The sequence below is a fragment of the Pogona vitticeps genome, chromosome 2 (genome assembly GCF_051106095.1).
Source record: "Pogona vitticeps strain Pit_001003342236 chromosome 2, PviZW2.1, whole genome shotgun sequence".
NCBI lineage: Eukaryota > Metazoa > Chordata > Lepidosauria > Squamata > Agamidae > Pogona > Pogona vitticeps.
Genome location: NC_135784.1, coordinates 129788476 through 129805722, shown reverse-complemented (window position 1 = coordinate 129805722; position 17247 = coordinate 129788476). Strand labels below are relative to the sequence as shown.

The 17247-nt window shown below is 41.1% G+C and overlaps 1 protein-coding gene across 2 annotated transcripts in view; it reads left to right on the top strand.

Annotated features, from left to right (window-relative positions):
* TBCD (tubulin folding cofactor D) overlaps positions 1–17247 on the top strand; it is a 209881-nt gene that overhangs the window by 114284 nt on the left and 78350 nt on the right. For both annotated transcript variants that reach the window (XM_020785911.3, XM_020785913.3), the window contains exons 17-18: positions 1737–1766; positions 10131–10216. In XM_020785911.3, the coding sequence (XP_020641570.2) occupies positions 1737–1766; positions 10131–10216 (116 nt within the window). The remainder of the gene's footprint in view (positions 1–1736; positions 1767–10130; positions 10217–17247) is intronic.

The following is a 17247-nucleotide window of genomic DNA, read 5'->3' as shown; positions in this document are numbered from 1 at the left end:
GGGATGTTTTATTTTTTTCATGTACAACTACATTTATTCAAATACAGTCCTCTCATTTTCTTCTGGTTGCTGCACAATGGTGGAGGGTGGAGTTTCACTTAACTGGAGCTTATTTTTGGGGTAGGGCTTATATTGCAAGCATCCTGAAAAATCATACTAGGGCTTATTTTCAGGTTAGGTCTTAATTTTGGAGAAACATGGTATTTCTGAATTGAGGGAGGGGTAAAACGGTTTTACTTATAAAAAACATTTAAAAACCCTTTGCTCAGCCAGCACAAGATCATTGCTGCAGTCTCATTCAGCAATAATCACTCAAGAGACACATTTTTACACAACCTTTAGATCATGTAAGCTTTACTGAGGTCAGTGGGAGTGCTCATGAATCCAGTATATTTAGTGTAAACTGTCCGTTATGTTTTGGTATGTTTGCAGTATTTTTCTAAATAATTGTATTTAGCATTAAAGGCATTCTCTCCAGGTGTAAGCACAATTTATTAGATAGTTTTATCTTCACAAAGATTGGACAAATGCAAGAAATAGTAGTTCAGTCTGTTTTTAAAATGTTTCCCAGTCAGTTTTCTATAGGGAATGAGATAATAAGTTAATGTCAGCTCTCAGTATTGGTCCATGCCTTGACTGTATATTTAAGAAGGTCCTCCGATGATCTTAGAAATAAAATATCACAGACCCTGTTGTATTTGGGGTTTGACAAAAGCAAAACATGCAAAAAAAAGAGTCAAAGCTGTACATGAAGAACTTCTTAAATTGTTTATGGATTAGAATGTAATGGATGCCTGCTAATAAAAATACATGTACAGTATATCAATATGGCTCCAACTTCTGTATCATCAGTAGTTATCTGCCTTGTTCATGATCATATCAGAGACTAGATCTGGAACTATCAGCATTAACAAAATTACTGTCCTTTGGGCCCATTAACATAACGATACATAATCAAGTGTGCAGAAGTTATGTAAATAAAAAATTATGGTAACTAATCAGATGTTTCAAATTCACATGTTCAGAGAAAGCAAAGGTTTTTCTTTACTACTACTGCATCCTGAGACCTCATCATGACTGGAAAATTCACTTACATTGTAAAGAGTCCTCACTTCTAGTCTACTTCTGTGCTATTCTTCTTTCCGTGTCATGTTTTCTTTCTGAATAATAACAGTAAAAAGGGAACCATTCAGCCTGGCAGTTTAGCACAGGTTTACATAAAAACATTTTGCATAAACATAGTATGAAAGTACAAATGGTATAGGAAAACCATTCCAGTTGGACAATTGCCAGTAGCTTCTGTACAGTTTATGAAAGGAGGAGAAGCAGATTACAAATCTGCAGAATTTCAAGTTTAGCACAAGGCAACTTCCCAGAAGCAGCATCATAGAAAACCACTCTCTCAGTACTTACATTCTAAGGGCATTGCCTTTTCTTTTCTAGTAGGAAGCCTTGTGTGAGCAATAAAGGGCACTGTTGTGGGTGGGTCTGTTTTTAATAAACACACATTCTTAAATTGTTGGCGTGTAAGATATAGATTTAAAAGAGCATTAGCACATAGAGCAGCAGTGACAACTCCTTGAGGGCACAAGCACCCAACAAAGCTGACTTTACATTTTTAAAATAAAGCCCATGGGTCATTTATATTGCTGCATGTTTGTTTTGAATTCATGATCTGCTGTTTATCTGCAAGCAAACCTGACTCATTTTTGTGTGTTTGTTCTCTCTGTTCTTAGGCTGCCTTCCAGGAGAATGTTGGTAGACAGGTACGGTAACTAAGAAAAAAACACAAGCCTTTTCATCATTTAATTTCTTGTAAATCTACTGTAGCATAAAATTAAGTGTAGGCATTTTGTCATTTGTAGAAGTGAGGGAAGGTTTGGCAAATTTGAATAAATAATTTCAAAATGATTATGATATATTTCTTGTGTACCTATTAAAACATAATTGTGATAGTTTGATGTATCTTGGGAACGAACCTCCAGCTTAATGTTCTTCTACAAATCAGCACAGTCCTAAAGGTGGTAGTAGATTAATTTAGAAACTTGCATGTACACAGTTATTTCTGAACAGCAGTAGAAGCAATATCTCCATTATTCTTACTATGGGTCTTGCCATTCTCCAGTAGAGGTAACTTTGTAAAATTATAAATGCAATGGAGGTCGAGAAAATGGGAGGGCGCAACTTGGTGGCTAATGTAAAGTTCTTTTTCCTCTAATTTTCAGCAACACTTACTTTCCTTGTCTCTTGCCAGTCAGTGGAGTTGTGCACCTGACTAGTATGCAGTACCACAGCTTTCTAGATTAATCAGTTTTACTCTTCAGGAAATCTCAGGAACCAAACGGAAAGCTCTTTGTTACTGTGGGTGGAGAGGTACACGTTGCTGAAAAAAATAGATTTAGAAAATAAAAGAAACTTATTTAAATGGTGTGAGGTTTGATAGCCTTGTACTATTTTCTTTTTACATTCTTTCTTTCTGAAGAGCTCAGTGATAACTGGTGACTATGCACATATACACACTGAGTTTGAGGCCTGCATTCATTGTCTGCCCTGAGTGCTCCTATTGGTGGAAGTTGTGGCATTCACATTGGAAGCCCACCATGGCAGTAAAACTTGTCCTCTCCCCCCAAAAAAGAACAGAAAAATTATCTGCCTTGTGGTGTGGGAGGACATTCTGTCCACTTCTTGTGTGTCGTGATAGTGGGAATCTTGGCAGCATTTGCAGAATTTTTATAGTGGCCGTGGAGCTCTTAATGGGTAGATGAGGTTTCTAGCACAAGGCCAAGCCACAATCTACCTTGCACATTTGGCTACTGAAACGTTTTAGAGATAATATTAAACATTTTTCTGAGCAACAGGCAGCATTGTCTCCCACTGTTCATAGGTATTACAGGCCGTCTGTTTAAAAAAACATACAGTAGTAAAAATACAAATGCACTAAGTATGCATTATGTTTCATTCTCTGTTATGTTGGAAGAACCTTTAGAATTTGTGGTGGGTCCTTTTAAATATGTGGGGTAAACGTATTTTAAATAAAAAAATAAATTAAACAAATTAATAGTGTTTTAGGTGACTTTCCCCCCTCTGTATGTTTTCTGCTAAAAACAGATGGTTGTTGGTCTAGTCAAGTTGTCTCATAAACTAGCATGTTTATCAAAATGTAAAGGGGCAGCATTTGTAATCTTAGGAACATTAGTCTAGGTCAGTGGTTCCTAGCCTTGGGTAACCCAAATGTACTTGGACTGCAATTCCCAGAAACCTTCATGATCAGCTATGCTGGCCAGGTTTTAGGGGACTTGCAGTCCAAGAATACCTGGGCTATCCAATGTTGGGAACCACTGGTCTAGGTAATACAGAGGACTGTGAAAGGTATTAGGGGAGTGATAAATAGACCAAACTTGTCAAGAAAATGAGATTTTTATTGCTAAATTGAAATAGAAGGCAGGTTGTACTTTCTCTACTGAAGCCTGCCCCTTAGTTAGGATGTGTGTAGGGGACATAGGAAGCTATAGACCCTTAGTCTAGTTAACCCAAGATTTCCAACACTGCCTAGCTGACTCTCCAGTGTTTCATGTAATGTTTGTTCCTAGCTTTATCTGAAGTTACTATGGATTAAATCGTGGATCTTCTGCACCTAAAGTCTGTTCTCTACCACTGAGCTGCAGCCCCTCCCCTCATTCAGAAAGTGAGAAATGAGTCAGTTGCAAATTCAAAAGGCTGTGTGGTGATGCCTTCTTATATGTCAATAGGAAACTAAGACCAGTTATTATCTGAGAAAAGGAAAAAACAAACAAAAGACTGAATGGCATATCTGAAAAGTGAGCAAATGAAGAACGTCCATCCTTTAAAAAAATAATAAAGGGGAAAACTTCACCCTAGATGGGTGTGGTGTTTTGGTTTAGTTGGAAGGTCATACAAGAATTCAGGGCTTTAACCAGATCTAGTCATTCAATTGAATTAGGAAACAGTGGAGATTTAGCTTTGTACTTTCAAGAATTCACAGGCCATCTTAAAGAGTTCTGAAACTCTATATCCCAATTCAGAAAAGTGTCAGTGGAAGTTCAGAAATAAATAACATATTGATTTTGCCACTCAGGCAAAAATTAGAACTTTCAAGATGTAGAGTGCAAATGGAAAAATGTTCAAAGGTTAAAGTCGCCTAGAGTGGTCTTAGCCGACTAGATAGGCGGGATATAAATCAATCAAACAAACAAACAAACAAACAAACAAACAAACAAACAAATAAATAAATAAATAAATAAATAAATAAATAAATAAATAAATAAATAAATAAATAAATAAATAGAGGGCCACTTTTGCAGCACATTTAATAGCTGAACAACGAATTTAGTCCTTAAATGGCAAATTGCACTCCCAGAAGCCTCTATGGGTGCAGTTTCCCCTCTAAATGTAATCACTCTACCCTGTTTTGGGCCTGAATAGGCCCTTTTTAGAAATAGAAAGTGACTGGTTATGGCTGCCAGTGGCACAATTTGTCGTTCTAGGGACTGCTTTCTCTCTCTCTCTCTCTCTCTCTCTCTCTCTCACACACACACACACACAGAGAAAGTAGAAATTAACACAAAGGATTACAGTACAATGAAGTTAAACTCTCCTGTCCTCAAATTGGGAACCTATCGTTTTCACTATCTGTATGGCATTCTCATTACTAGTACTATTCAATTTGAATTCCCTTCTGAAGCTTTGCAAGTAGCGTTAATTTTTAAGTGGACATATTTTAGGCCAGGAGGACAATGTGAATCTACTCATTTTGCTAGGTTTTTTTCCCCTTTGTTATGCCTCAGAAGTGTACCAATTTGGTAGCAGCAGCTATACCTCCCTATGGGTTATGGGGAGAATTGTATTTTATCACCCTTGTTTTAAACTTATAAAATCTACTTCACTTTTACTAGAATCTCAAGATTCAGTAGCCAGAATCAGATGCAAAATAGGAATTCAAGAAAATGTACAGAAAATTGATAAATCAGTGCCTCTGGGTATAAACTTAAGTTCAGGAATCTGCCTTCATTTCCAAAACCACAGTGTGTGCACAAATCCTTTCATATACAAATCCTTTACTTTCTAACATTTCTTGTTTCACCAGCCGATTCAGGAGGAGAAAAGACTCTTTGCTAAAATTGTTCAAAAATGCCGACCTACTACAAATCATTTGAAATTTCTAGTAGATCTTGAAATCCCCTTTGCTCACCTGTGCTGTAATTGACTAATTATCTCTTAGCTTGAAGAAAGATTATTTGAACAAAGTTGAAACTTTGAAATGGGGTGGGAAGAGATAAAACATTTCTCCCTGCCAGCTGAGTTCCTGGTGGTATTCAGCAACAATTATGGTTGGCAAATGGCAATAGAAAATGACAACATACATTGTTAAACCATATGTTTAACTTTACTAGTAGGTGGACCCATCTTTCACAGCTAATATCTGTGTGTGAAAAAGAGAATAATCTCTTTAAATGAAGTTGTCTGGAGGCAAGGAGGCAAAACCTTGTTGCGGAGAATAGGCATAATCTGTGTGTTGACTATAAAGAAAAAATGAGAGCTAGAATATTCTGTACAGTACACCCAGTAAAACTGATACTTTACAGCACTGGTTCTTAACCTTGGGTTACTCAGGAGTTTTGGACTGCAACTCCCAGAAGCCTTCACCACCAGCTGTCCTGACTGGGGTTTCTGGGAGTTGCAGTTCAAAAGCATCCGAGTAACAAAGGTTAAGAACCACTGCTTTACAGCATCCAAGAAACATCCTTCATAGAAAGACTTTCTCACATTTTCCAATGTCAGTGCATTTGTCCAGCATGAAACTATGGGGATTTAGACAGAATTCTAACTCTTGTCCTCCAAAGATGCCGGCCACAAAGACTGGCTAAATGTTAGGAAGAAAAACCTCCGGAATACAGCCAAAGAGCCTAAAAAACCTACAGCAACCGTATGGGGATTTACACTGAAATTTTGGCAATATGTAATTGCTAACTTGTCCTAGATAACATAGATCATAGAATAGAATCATAGAAAAGTGAAGTTGGGAGGGGCCTACAAGGCCATCAAGTCCAGCCCCCTGCTCAACGCAGGAATACAATCAAAGCATATCTGCCAGGTGATTATCCAAGTTTTTCTTGAATGCCTCCAGTGTTGGAGCACCCACCAACTCCTGAGGTAATTGGTTCCACTGTTGTACTGCTCTAACAGTTAGGAATTTTTTCCTGATATTCAACTGAAATCTGGCTTCTTTTAATTTGAACCCATTGTTGTTTGTCCTGCACTCTGGGATGATTGAGAACAGATCCTGCCCCTCTGTATGACAGCCTTTCAAATATTTGAAAAGTGCTATCATATCACTTCCTCTCTTTTCTCAAGGCTAAACATGCCCAGTTCTTTCAGCCTTTCCTTATAAGGCTTGGTTTCCAGACCCTTATAATCCTTGTTGCCCTCCTCTGAACTTGTTCCAAATTGTTAGCATCCTTCTTGAAGTCTGGCGTCCAGAACTGGACACAATACTCAAGGTCAGGCCTAACAAGTGCTGAATAGAGAGGGACTAGCACCTCATGGGATTTGGAAACTATACTTCTATTAATGGAGCCTAAAATAGCATTTGCCTTTTTTGTAGCCACATCACACTGTTGGCTTATCTTTAGCTTGTGATCTATGACAGTTCCAAGATCCTTCTCACTTGTAATTTTGCTGAGCCAGGTATCCCCCATCTTGTAACTGTGCAATTGGTTTCTTTTTCTGAGGTGTAGTACTTTGCACTTATCCCTGCAGATTTCTGGGTACTATTCAGTACCCTCAGCATTTGCTGGTTTACTGACAAAAAATATGTTAGCCAAAACACTGTAAAGAAGACACATAGTAGTGTAAAACTAAATTCATAGTTCTGTGTACCAGAGCTCTCCTATTGTTATCTACAACCACATTTGACCATAGATTTGGTCCTTGTTTTCCTTTTCTCTCTAAAATATCCAGTACTTGTTCGTGTTGGGGTGTTCAATCATTGCTCCCTTAGGGTTTGCCAACTTTTGCATTTAATATCAGCTCTGACTCCCACAGGGTCTGAAACTAAAACCGCTCCCTTAAATGTCTCTGCACCCTGAGGTGGCTTTTACCACACCCTCCATTGACTGTTTCTTACTGAGATGGCAAAATAATCCAGTTCAGCCAGTGAACATGCTCATGCTAGTTAGGATGCTATATTCTGTGAGAAAGGACTGCTTAAAGGTACAATTTTGCCTAGTTTTTATTCTGTGAATACAACCTCATTTCTCATTTTTAGCAGAGCAGTTTAACCCCTACAGTGGATGTACGTATAGTTTGTGGGGTGCCCACTGTTTCTGACTTACTAGTAAACTGGCATCCACCAAGTGTAGTCTGATGAAATAATAATTAGAATTAAAAAATTCTCAACTTAGGAATTTGTATTCCATACCAGAAATGAACATGAATGTCCAGAATCATTCCACACAAAAATCCATTCTTGGCTAGCACAAGCTTTCTTCATTTCAACAATATTTTTTGGGAGAAGAGTGAGGTTTGTCATTTTTTACAAATCTGAACATTAGAAATCTTTCCATGGGTCTGTTGGAAAATTCATACTATCTTCTTCCCATCAGTGTCATAATCTGTTCACCTCATGGTTACAGATATTTCTTTGGGTACATTGTTGTTGTTGTTTAGTTGTTAAGTTGTGTCCGACTCCTCGTGACCCCATGGACCAGAGCACACCAGACCCTCCTGTCTTCCACTGCGTACCAGAGTTGGGTCAATTTCATGTTGGTTGCTTCGATGACACTGTCCAACCATCTCGTCCTCTGTTCTCCCCTTCTCCTCTTGCCTTCACACTTTCCCAATATCAGGGTTTTTGCCAGGGAGTCTTCTCTTCTCATGAGATGGCCAAAGTATTGGAGCCTCAGCTTCAGGATCTGTCCTTTCCATGAGCACTTAGGGTTGATTTCCTTTAAAACGGATAGCTTTGTTCTCTTTGCAGTCCAGGGGATTTTCTTTGGCTGTTCCTGACAGTATATCATTCAGATAATTTTTTAACCAATTTTATTGTAAGAGGCTACACTATGCCAGCTGATTGAATTTTCTATCTAGGCTCTCATCTTACTCAAATTGTGATACTCAATATTTAACTAGGATGTAATGCTTAGCCTGTGTCTCTAATTATAAATTATCATCAACAAATAAAAAACGTTGTTGTGCTTCTTCAAAATATAGCTTATACATAGAAAGGTATGGTAAAGGAAACTTTTGAATCAGGATAGTGAGTGTACAAAATCTGGCAACTGTGTAGGAGGTTCAGATCCCTCTGGGTATTCTTACGCCAGAGATTTTAGTAACAGCAAAGCTACCCATCATCTAGTAAACACCCTGGTGTGACTTCATCGTATTTCAGGTAAGTGGTGTTGTTAACACCCAAACTTCCAGCTTTGATTAGCTGGTCTTCCAGAAATTTATTGGAAATACATGTGTTAATGTCCCCATGAAAATGTCTTTGAACTAATTAAATAGTAGCTATAAATTGGGAGGGTTATGGCATAAAATATATGACAGCCTGTTTTATATGTTGAGTATATGTTTTATTTATATAAAGTACATACCCTACTCTTGCCAGATACCTCTCTGTTGCGTACATTTAAAAAGTGTTACAGTGACAATCTAGGACTCTGGAGACCAGAGTTCGAATCCCTGCTCGGACATGGAAATTCATTGGGAAGTACAACGGGTAAAACAACTCCTTAAATATCTCACTTGCCTTGAAAGCCCTGTTAAGTTGCCCTAAGTTATTTCCAACTGGACAGCACATAAAACTGTTCTCTATAAGTACAGTCATGTTACAGTATACTGTAGATATGGGGGGGGGGCTGCAAGAAACAGTCCATGTTTCAGCCCAGGAAAAGGAGGGAAAGAGAGAGGTGTCATTACAAAATGGTTGTCCTTCTCTTTCTTGTGCTAGTACTTCCAAATGCATGGGACGCTAGTATAATGTACAGAAGACATCAGGACTGTACCCTTAGCTTGGATAAGATGGGAATAAACTCCTTGTAGTGTACTTCAGAGTTAGAGACCTGTCCCCCCCCCCAGTGATTCAGAAATGCTGCCTATAATTGCATTTATCGGTGTTGAAAAAACAGGGAAGGGAGAGTGAGCATTAAATTTCTTATTCTGTGGGGCAGCAATGAAAGAAAGAAGAAATGAACAGTAATAAATTCCAGGAGGGCCAAATATTTGATGTCATGAGGAAGGGGGGATAAATAGAAGAGACAATAACTTTGTGGTGTGTATAAAGACAAGAAGAGAAATTAGTTTCAAAAGGAGAGGGTGATCAGGGAAGAAGTAATTAATTGTTGGCAAGTATGCCCTTTAAGCCAGAGGTCCCCAACCCCTAGTCCATGGCCTGGTGCCAGTCTGTGGTCCAGTGCCTTGTCCGTGGCCTGAGCTCTTACAGCACCTTGAAGTCTAACAAGTTTTATTTATCAAGAGATTTTGTAGATGTGGCTGGATGGATATGTCAGTGAGGTAGGCATTAATTGGGAGTCTGATTCCCCACTTTTGTGCCCCAGGAGAAGAGCCAGCCTGTGTGATCTTGGACAAACTGCACAGTCCCAAAACATGCTCAGAAGAAGGGACTGGTAAACCAGATCTGAGTATTCTCATCACATAATTATTATTTGTCTTGGGGACACAGCTCCCATCTTCTGACTATGGCGTACACTATTCAAGTCACACGTTTATATGCTACTCATCAGGATTATAGGGAGGAAGCAGAGTGAAGTGGGCTGCAGAAAATGTCAGTTGGGCATAAATGTTCAAAGTCATTGTTAGCATAAACGTAAGACCAGAGACTCTGTGCATCTGAAGTAGGTATGCTGTGTCTGCAGAGCTTGTGCCAAATGAAACTTGTTATGCTTGAAGGTGCCACAAGACTCTGTTGTTTTTGCTGCAATAATCTAAAAGCCTTTGGAAATTTCCTTAAGAATTTAGGAATTAATTTCAGTGTTGCTTTTTCACAGAAATATTGAAAAAGAGTACAATGTTACTCTAGTTAGAAGTGGTAAGAACTTGTCAGATCATTTTTATGAAGTAGCATGTTAAGATTTTTTTTCTTCTTTCCATAGGGTACTTTCCCACACGGAATTGACATTTTGACTGCTGCTGATTATTTTGCAGTTGGTAACAGAGCTAACTGCTTCCTAAATATAAGGTGAAAAATCTCTTATATATAAACTAAAAACCATGTTTTACCTGATTTATAATGCATATGTTAGTCATTTTTTTTCACAACGCCTTTCATAATGCTACCTATGGGTAATCTTTGAAGAATGTAATACATCTTCCTGAGAAAACTGTTAGAAGACATTGGATATAATTCCAATGTTCTTTGTTGAACTACAAAATGAAATGCATTTTTCCCTGAAGGTTCTTTTGGTTTTGTTTCTGTATTTGTATTTTTTTTATTTTTTTTTTGTGAGGAGATCGGCTAGAAGTTCGTTATCCAGTTTCTAGTTCATCACATTCAGAATATTGATTCAGGAAATGTAAGGCTAGATGTAAAAGAAGTATTTATCTATACGAAGAAGTGGTGAGAGACAGAGAAATGGAAAGGGAGGGAGTTTTAACATAGCCCTCTTCTGGATATCTTAATTTACTGCATTCAAGGATGGTAACTTTGTTTGTTTTAGATGAGGGGCAGTCAAAAATATGGTCCTTTTTTTTCATTCTCAAATGGTACTGCCCAGAATTCTGCCAACTGTATATGTGTGAAGTATAGGTCAGGAAGGAAGACCACGTATTGACATCAGCAAGACTCACGATCAAAGAAAAGTGGAGGAATTTGCCCACGCGCTTGAGGAAACCCTTCCAGGTCCAGCTGATGCAAATGCACCTGAACGATGGGAACATTTCAAGAATGCTGTGTATAACATTGCCTTGTCCACCTTTGGCAAGAAGACCAAAAAGATGGCCAACTGGTTTGAAGCCCATTTGGAGGAGTTGATGCCAGCCATCGAGGATAAGAGGAGAGCTCTTGCAGCATACAAAGCCTGTCCTAGCGAGTACAATTTACAAGCTCTTCAAAGCTGCTCGTAGCCAAGTTCAACAGCCAGGAGATGTTCCAACAATTATTGACTTCAGCTCTGCTCTCAGATACAGATAGTAGTGGACACAGGTAACATCAAAGGAATGTATGATGGTATCAAGCAAGCTTTAAGTCCAATACAGAAGAAATCTGCTCCCTTGAAGTCTGCTACAGGTGTGATCATCCAGGACCAAGCACAGCAGATGGACTGCTGGGTGCAGCACTACTCTGAGCTATATTCCAGAGAGAATGTAGTAATTGAAGAATCATTAAATAACACTGAGTGCCTGCCTGTCTTGGAAGAGCTGGACAGCGAACCAACCTTAGCAAAAATAAAAGCAGCCTTGGATTCCCTCATCTCCGGCAAGGCACCTGGCAAGGATAACATCCCTGTTGAAGTGCTGAAGTGGTGTAAAGAGATCATCACCACTGAACTGTATGAAGTCTTTTGTCTTTGCTGGAGGGAAGGTGGAATACCCCAGGACATGAAGGATACAAACATCGTCACACTGTACAAGAACAAAGGAGACAGGGTGACTGCAATAACTACCGTGGCATCTCTCTTCTTAATGTTGTAGGGAAGCTGCTTGCCTGTGTTGTGCTGAAGAGGCTCCAGGTGCTTGCAGACAGAGTCTATCCAGAATCACCGTGTGGATTTTGAGCAAATAGAGCAAATAGATCCACCATTGACCTGGTATTCTGCCTCAGACAGTTGCGGGAGAAATGCAGGGAACAACAGCCATTCTTTGTGGCCTTCATAGATCTCACAAAGACCTTTGATTTGGTTAGCAGGAATGGCCTTTTAAAAATACTTCCCAAGATTGGATATCCACCTCAACTCCTTAACATTGTCAGGTCCTTCCATGAGGGAATGAAAGGCACTGTAGTTTTTGATGGCTCAAAATCAGATCCCTTTGACATCCGAAGTGGAGTGAAACAGGGCTGTGTCCTCGCACCAACCCTTTTGGGGATCTTTTTTGCTGTCATGCTGAAGCACACTTTTGGAACTGCAACAGAAGATGTCTACCTCCGGACTAGATCAGATGGAAAGCTCTTTAATCTCTCTAGATTGAGAGCGAGGACCAAAGTCCAACTGAAATGCATATGGGACTTCCTCTTCGCCGATGATGCAGCCATTGTTGTCCACTCTGCTGAAGACCTCCAACAACTCATGAATCGTTTTAGCAAGGCCTGCCAAGACTTTGGACTAACAATCAGCCTGAAGAAAACAGAAGTCATGGTTCAGGGCGTGGACTCACCTCCCTCTATTACCATCTCCACACAAGAATTGGAGGTTGTTCATGACTTTGTGTACCTTGGCTCAACGATCTCTGACACCCTCTCTCTAGATGTCGAGCTGGATAAATGCATTGGCAAAGCAGCTACCATGTTCTCTAGACTCACAAAGAGAGTATGACACAATAAGAAGCTGATGACATATACCAAGATCCAGGTCTATAGAGCCTGTGTCCTGAGCACACTCCTGTACTGCAGTGAGTCCTGGACCCTTTGTGCACGGCAGGAGAGGAAGCTGAATACCTTCCATATGCGTTGCCTCCGACGCATTTTTTGTATCACCTGGCAGAACAAAGTTCCAAATAGATTAGTCCTAGAACAATCTGGAATTTTAAGCATATATGCATTACTGAAACAGCGATGTCTACGTTGGCTTGGGCATGTCGTGAGAATGGCTGATGGTCGGATTCCAAAGGATTTCCTGTATGGAGAATTAGTACAGGGAAATTGCCCCAGAGGGAGACCACAGCTGTGATACAAGGATATCTGCAAGTGGGATCTGAAGGTCTTAGGAATGGTCCTCAACAAATAGGAAACCTTGACATCTGAGTGTTCAACCTGGAGGCAGGCAGTGCATCACAGCCTCTCCCAATTTGAAGAGACCTTGTCCAGCAGGCCGAGGCAAAGAGGAAGTCACAAAAGCAGCAAAACCAGGGAGCTGGACAGGGGACAGATTGTATTTGTCTTTAGTGTAGGAGGGATTGTCACTCTCGAATTGGCCTCCTCAGCCACACTAGACGCTGTTCCAAGTCCTCCATACAGAGCATGTTACCATAGTCTTTTGAGACTGAAGGATGCCTAATGATAAAGGGGATGGTTTTAGGTATCTGTGGTGGGAAAAGATGTCCCTTTGTTCTTGCTTCTCAGCTCTTGATTTATCTTATTTTTTTATTGCTTTTTTCATCTTTAAGATGCTCAACCTACACTCCATCACATTCCACCCTTCATTTACTCTTTGTTTTCCTTTGTGCGCACCTTACTCTTACATACAGGCAATTTCTCAACTCCTTTTTTGTAGCTAAACAAAAACAAGAAAGTATGATGAGTCAGGAAAGCAACAGCCCCCCCCTTCCCCTTATATGTGGAGATACTAAAGAAGGTAGTCACAATGATTTGGAATCCTGTACTGAGCACGGGGTTGGACTTGATCTTCTTTAAATGTCCCTTTAATGGTCTTGTTGCATTCATAGTATTGAATCTGATTAATGAAATACCTTTTGCTAAGAACTGCACTTCCACTAGAAATTTAATAACAAAAGCATATAATGGATTCCTTTGTTTGGTTGCCAGGGTTGACATGGCAACCCAATAAGAGTGTCTGTGTATTTCTGTTATTACATTTCTAATGAAGATTAGAAATCACCTGAAATTTAGGGTCAAAACCTAAAACTGGGAAGGGTCCCAGTGATGTCGCGGGGTGAATCTTTGTATATCATGTAAGAGGGGGTAGGCAATGGTTGGAAGACCGCTAGAACAACTTCTGGACAAGCTGATTGCATGAGAAGACTCCAACTAAATTGGCCTTGAATTGTGGTACAACTGGACCTATCAGATAATGTGGCAAACATGACCTGGAAATAAGAGCAAATTTGAGCAACTTAAGTAAGTAAATTTTCAAGTAAGCAGTAACATGTGCCCAGCAGCAGCTGCCCTCATTGCCACTATGTGAATCTAGTGTGGCCTCACCTATAACATACCTGACATTTGCTGAGTTTTTCCAGACTGTTGGTGTTTGAGGAGGTCCATTGCCACCTGACACAGAGCTTTATTCTAGGGCCTGAACCCTTGATGCCAGAATTTGTGCACACGAAAAGCTCACAAGTTGTAATGCTTGTAATTTTTGCCTTGCTCGTAATGGCATGTGTTACATAACAGCACTGATGTTACCTGTCTGTCATGGGTTTGGAGGGAAAGTTCCATCCTATGGGGAGTGGAAGGCGGGACATCAGGAGGAGGGGCTGTACTGTATAAATATGTGATGCCTGTGTGGTGAAGGGAGATGCTGAGACAGACTGTGAGACACTGGGTTGGGACGAAGCAGCAGCTGGGGAAGAAGAAGCTGTTGTGGGAGTCTGGGTGTCTGACAGGGTACTACTGTGTGTCAGAGTACCAACCTGATAAGTTCAGGTGTCTGTGGGTTAGCCAGAACTGATGGGTTCAGGGTCTGTGCTTTAAGTTAAAGGTTCTAGGTGAACCAAACTGTATGCTTGTGTGTGTGAGAATAAGCCACGTTACTTTATTTTATTCACCTGATTGTTTTATTTACCCTGTTTGTATTTAAAATAAACCTTATTCTTTTATTGTTTAAAAATCCATCCCTGGTCTATGTGACTTATTATAGGGAATGGTTGGTGGCAGCTTAGTAACTGTGTGATAGATCCCAGTAGGTCTGGGTTTGTCACATTGATTGGTGTCCAGCGTGTGGGATACGACTGGTCCAGTTGTCCAGCGGTCCAGCAAAGCCTTGGCAAGTGTGCCCAGAGCAAGGGGGGTCTAGTCAGGGACAGTCTGAGGCGCGTAGGTAATCTTCTAGGTGTACCTCACGGGGAGGTGCACTAGTAGAAGAACGTGCCAACTGGGGAGACTTAGATTTAGGTGCTCTGAGGCAGCCTAGTTTTGGCGGGAAAAGCTGAGGCAAATCTGCGTAGCAACAGTGAGCTAGCTTGCCAGCTGAGAGGCCCAGCAGAGGGGGGTAGGCTCTGACTCGATACTGTTGCAACTTTAGTGCTGAAGAACAGCAGCAATCTCTAGGGAGAGCTGGTTCTGAGGTAAAAGGAAAAAAAGTGGTCGTTTTATTTTGAGGCTTGACTTTTTAAAGCAGCCTGTTCTGAGGGGGGGTATGCCCTTGACTCGAAGCCAAGTAGCAGACATGAGTGAGGTGAAAGACCCCCAGATTGACCAAGGTTCTGAGGATGAATTTGGCTCAGTGCAAGGTGACAGCACAGGAGAGCAGGACCCAGAACTCAGAAAAATACTCCTAGCCCAACAGCATGAACTGAGGGTGAGGGAAATGGAGGAAAGATTAGAGAGAGAAAGAAGAGAGGAAAGGGAGAAACAAAGGCAATTTGAATTAGAGAGAGAGAGAGAGAGAATGGAGAGGGAAGAAAGAATGGAGAGAGAGAAAATTGCTCTGGAAAAAGAAAGGATGGCGTATGAGTTAAGAAAACTGGAAATGATGAACCAGAACAATAATAATAATAGGGATTCTGAGGGAGGCCAACTGTCTAAGGCTGACCTGAAGAAATTCCCTGTGTACCACAAGGGAGATTGTCCTGAGGTGTTCTTTTCCTTAGTGGAAAGAGCGTTTGTGGACTTCTCAGTGAGGGAAACTGAGAAGATGACCATCATGCGTTCTTTAATCAGTGGTAGCCTGGCTGAGGTTTATGCCGAGATGCCTGAGGAACGGATGAAAGATTTTGCAGAGTTTAAAAAACTGGTGTTCGCAAGACATGGGATAAATGCAGAGCAGCTGAGACAAAGGTTCAGGTCCCTCACCAAGAAGCCAGAACAGACTTTTACCCAAGTGGGGGCCCAATTGGTGAGGCTGCTTGAGAAATGGCTATCGCAGGAGGGAATAGAGACCTATGAGCAGCTTAAAGACTTGATAGCCCTGGAACAGTTCTATTCAGTCCTGCAGGGGGAATTGAAATTCCAGGTGAGGGAAAGGAAACCGAAATCTGTGGCAGCAGCCGCAGAAATCGCGGATTTTATCTCCCAAATAAGAAAGCCCTTGGGTGAGGGGAAATCTGTAGGTAAACCCAAAGAAACCTACAGCAAGTACTCTCAGGGACCAGGGAAAAGCCAGCAAGGGGGAGGGGCCCATGGTGAAGGGAAGCCCTCAGGCATGAAACCAAGCCCTCAGAATTTGGAGGGAAAACCGAAACAAGAGGAGAGAGAATCCAAATACACTAGAAAATGTTATTTCTGTCAGGGAAAGGGTCATCTAATCTCAGAGTGTGAAAAATTAAAGCAGCTAAAAGGAATGGTGCCTCAGAATTCTAGTGGGACCAAGCCAAAAGCTGTGTTCTGTGTCCAGAAAGAGCAAGGCTCAGTGTCACAGAGGGAGCCTGTTGCCATGGCTACTCAGTCTGGGACAGCTGCCTCTGCTGATCAGGCTGAGGAAAATGGTCCTCTTCTGGAGGTAAAGCGCTGCTTGCTGATAAAAACAGATTCTCAGTTGTTTGAGACAGCAGGGGTGGACGTAGGAATACTTGACCGTCAGTATAGGGGGCTGCGGGACACTTGTTCCCAAGTAACCCTATGCCATCCAGATATCATCCCTAGGGAGTTTATAATCCCAAATGAGAGCATGAAGGTGGCAGGGATTGAGGGGCAGATAATCTCTCTGCCAGTAGCAGAGGTACCTGTCAACTTTCAAGGCTGGAGGGGAGATTGGCGGATAGCGATTTCATCGACTCTGCCAGCAGCCGTGCTCGTGGGAAATGACCTGGCTGAACATGTGAAACGGGTGCTAGTGATTACACGCTCACAAACCACCACAGGGACAGTTCAGGGGGGTAATGATGAGCCAGAGACGGAAGCAGGTGGGGGGAGTTCAGAAGCTGTGGTGGAAACCTTAACCACAGACAGCAGATTTGGACAGGAGCAGAAGGCAGACGCCACTCTCCAAAAGTGTTTTGAACAGGTGACTGACGCCCAGCTAACACCTGAAACCCCAGTGAGATTTCTGGAGGAAAAGGGGATTTTATATAGAGAAACCCTGAGGAATATCTCAAAAGGGGGAGATGGGATCAGAAGTCAGCTGGTGGTACCTGAAAAGTATCGCCCTATGATCTTACAAAGGGGGCACTCTGACATGTTTGCTGCACACTTAGGAGTGAACAAAACACAGCAGAGAATCA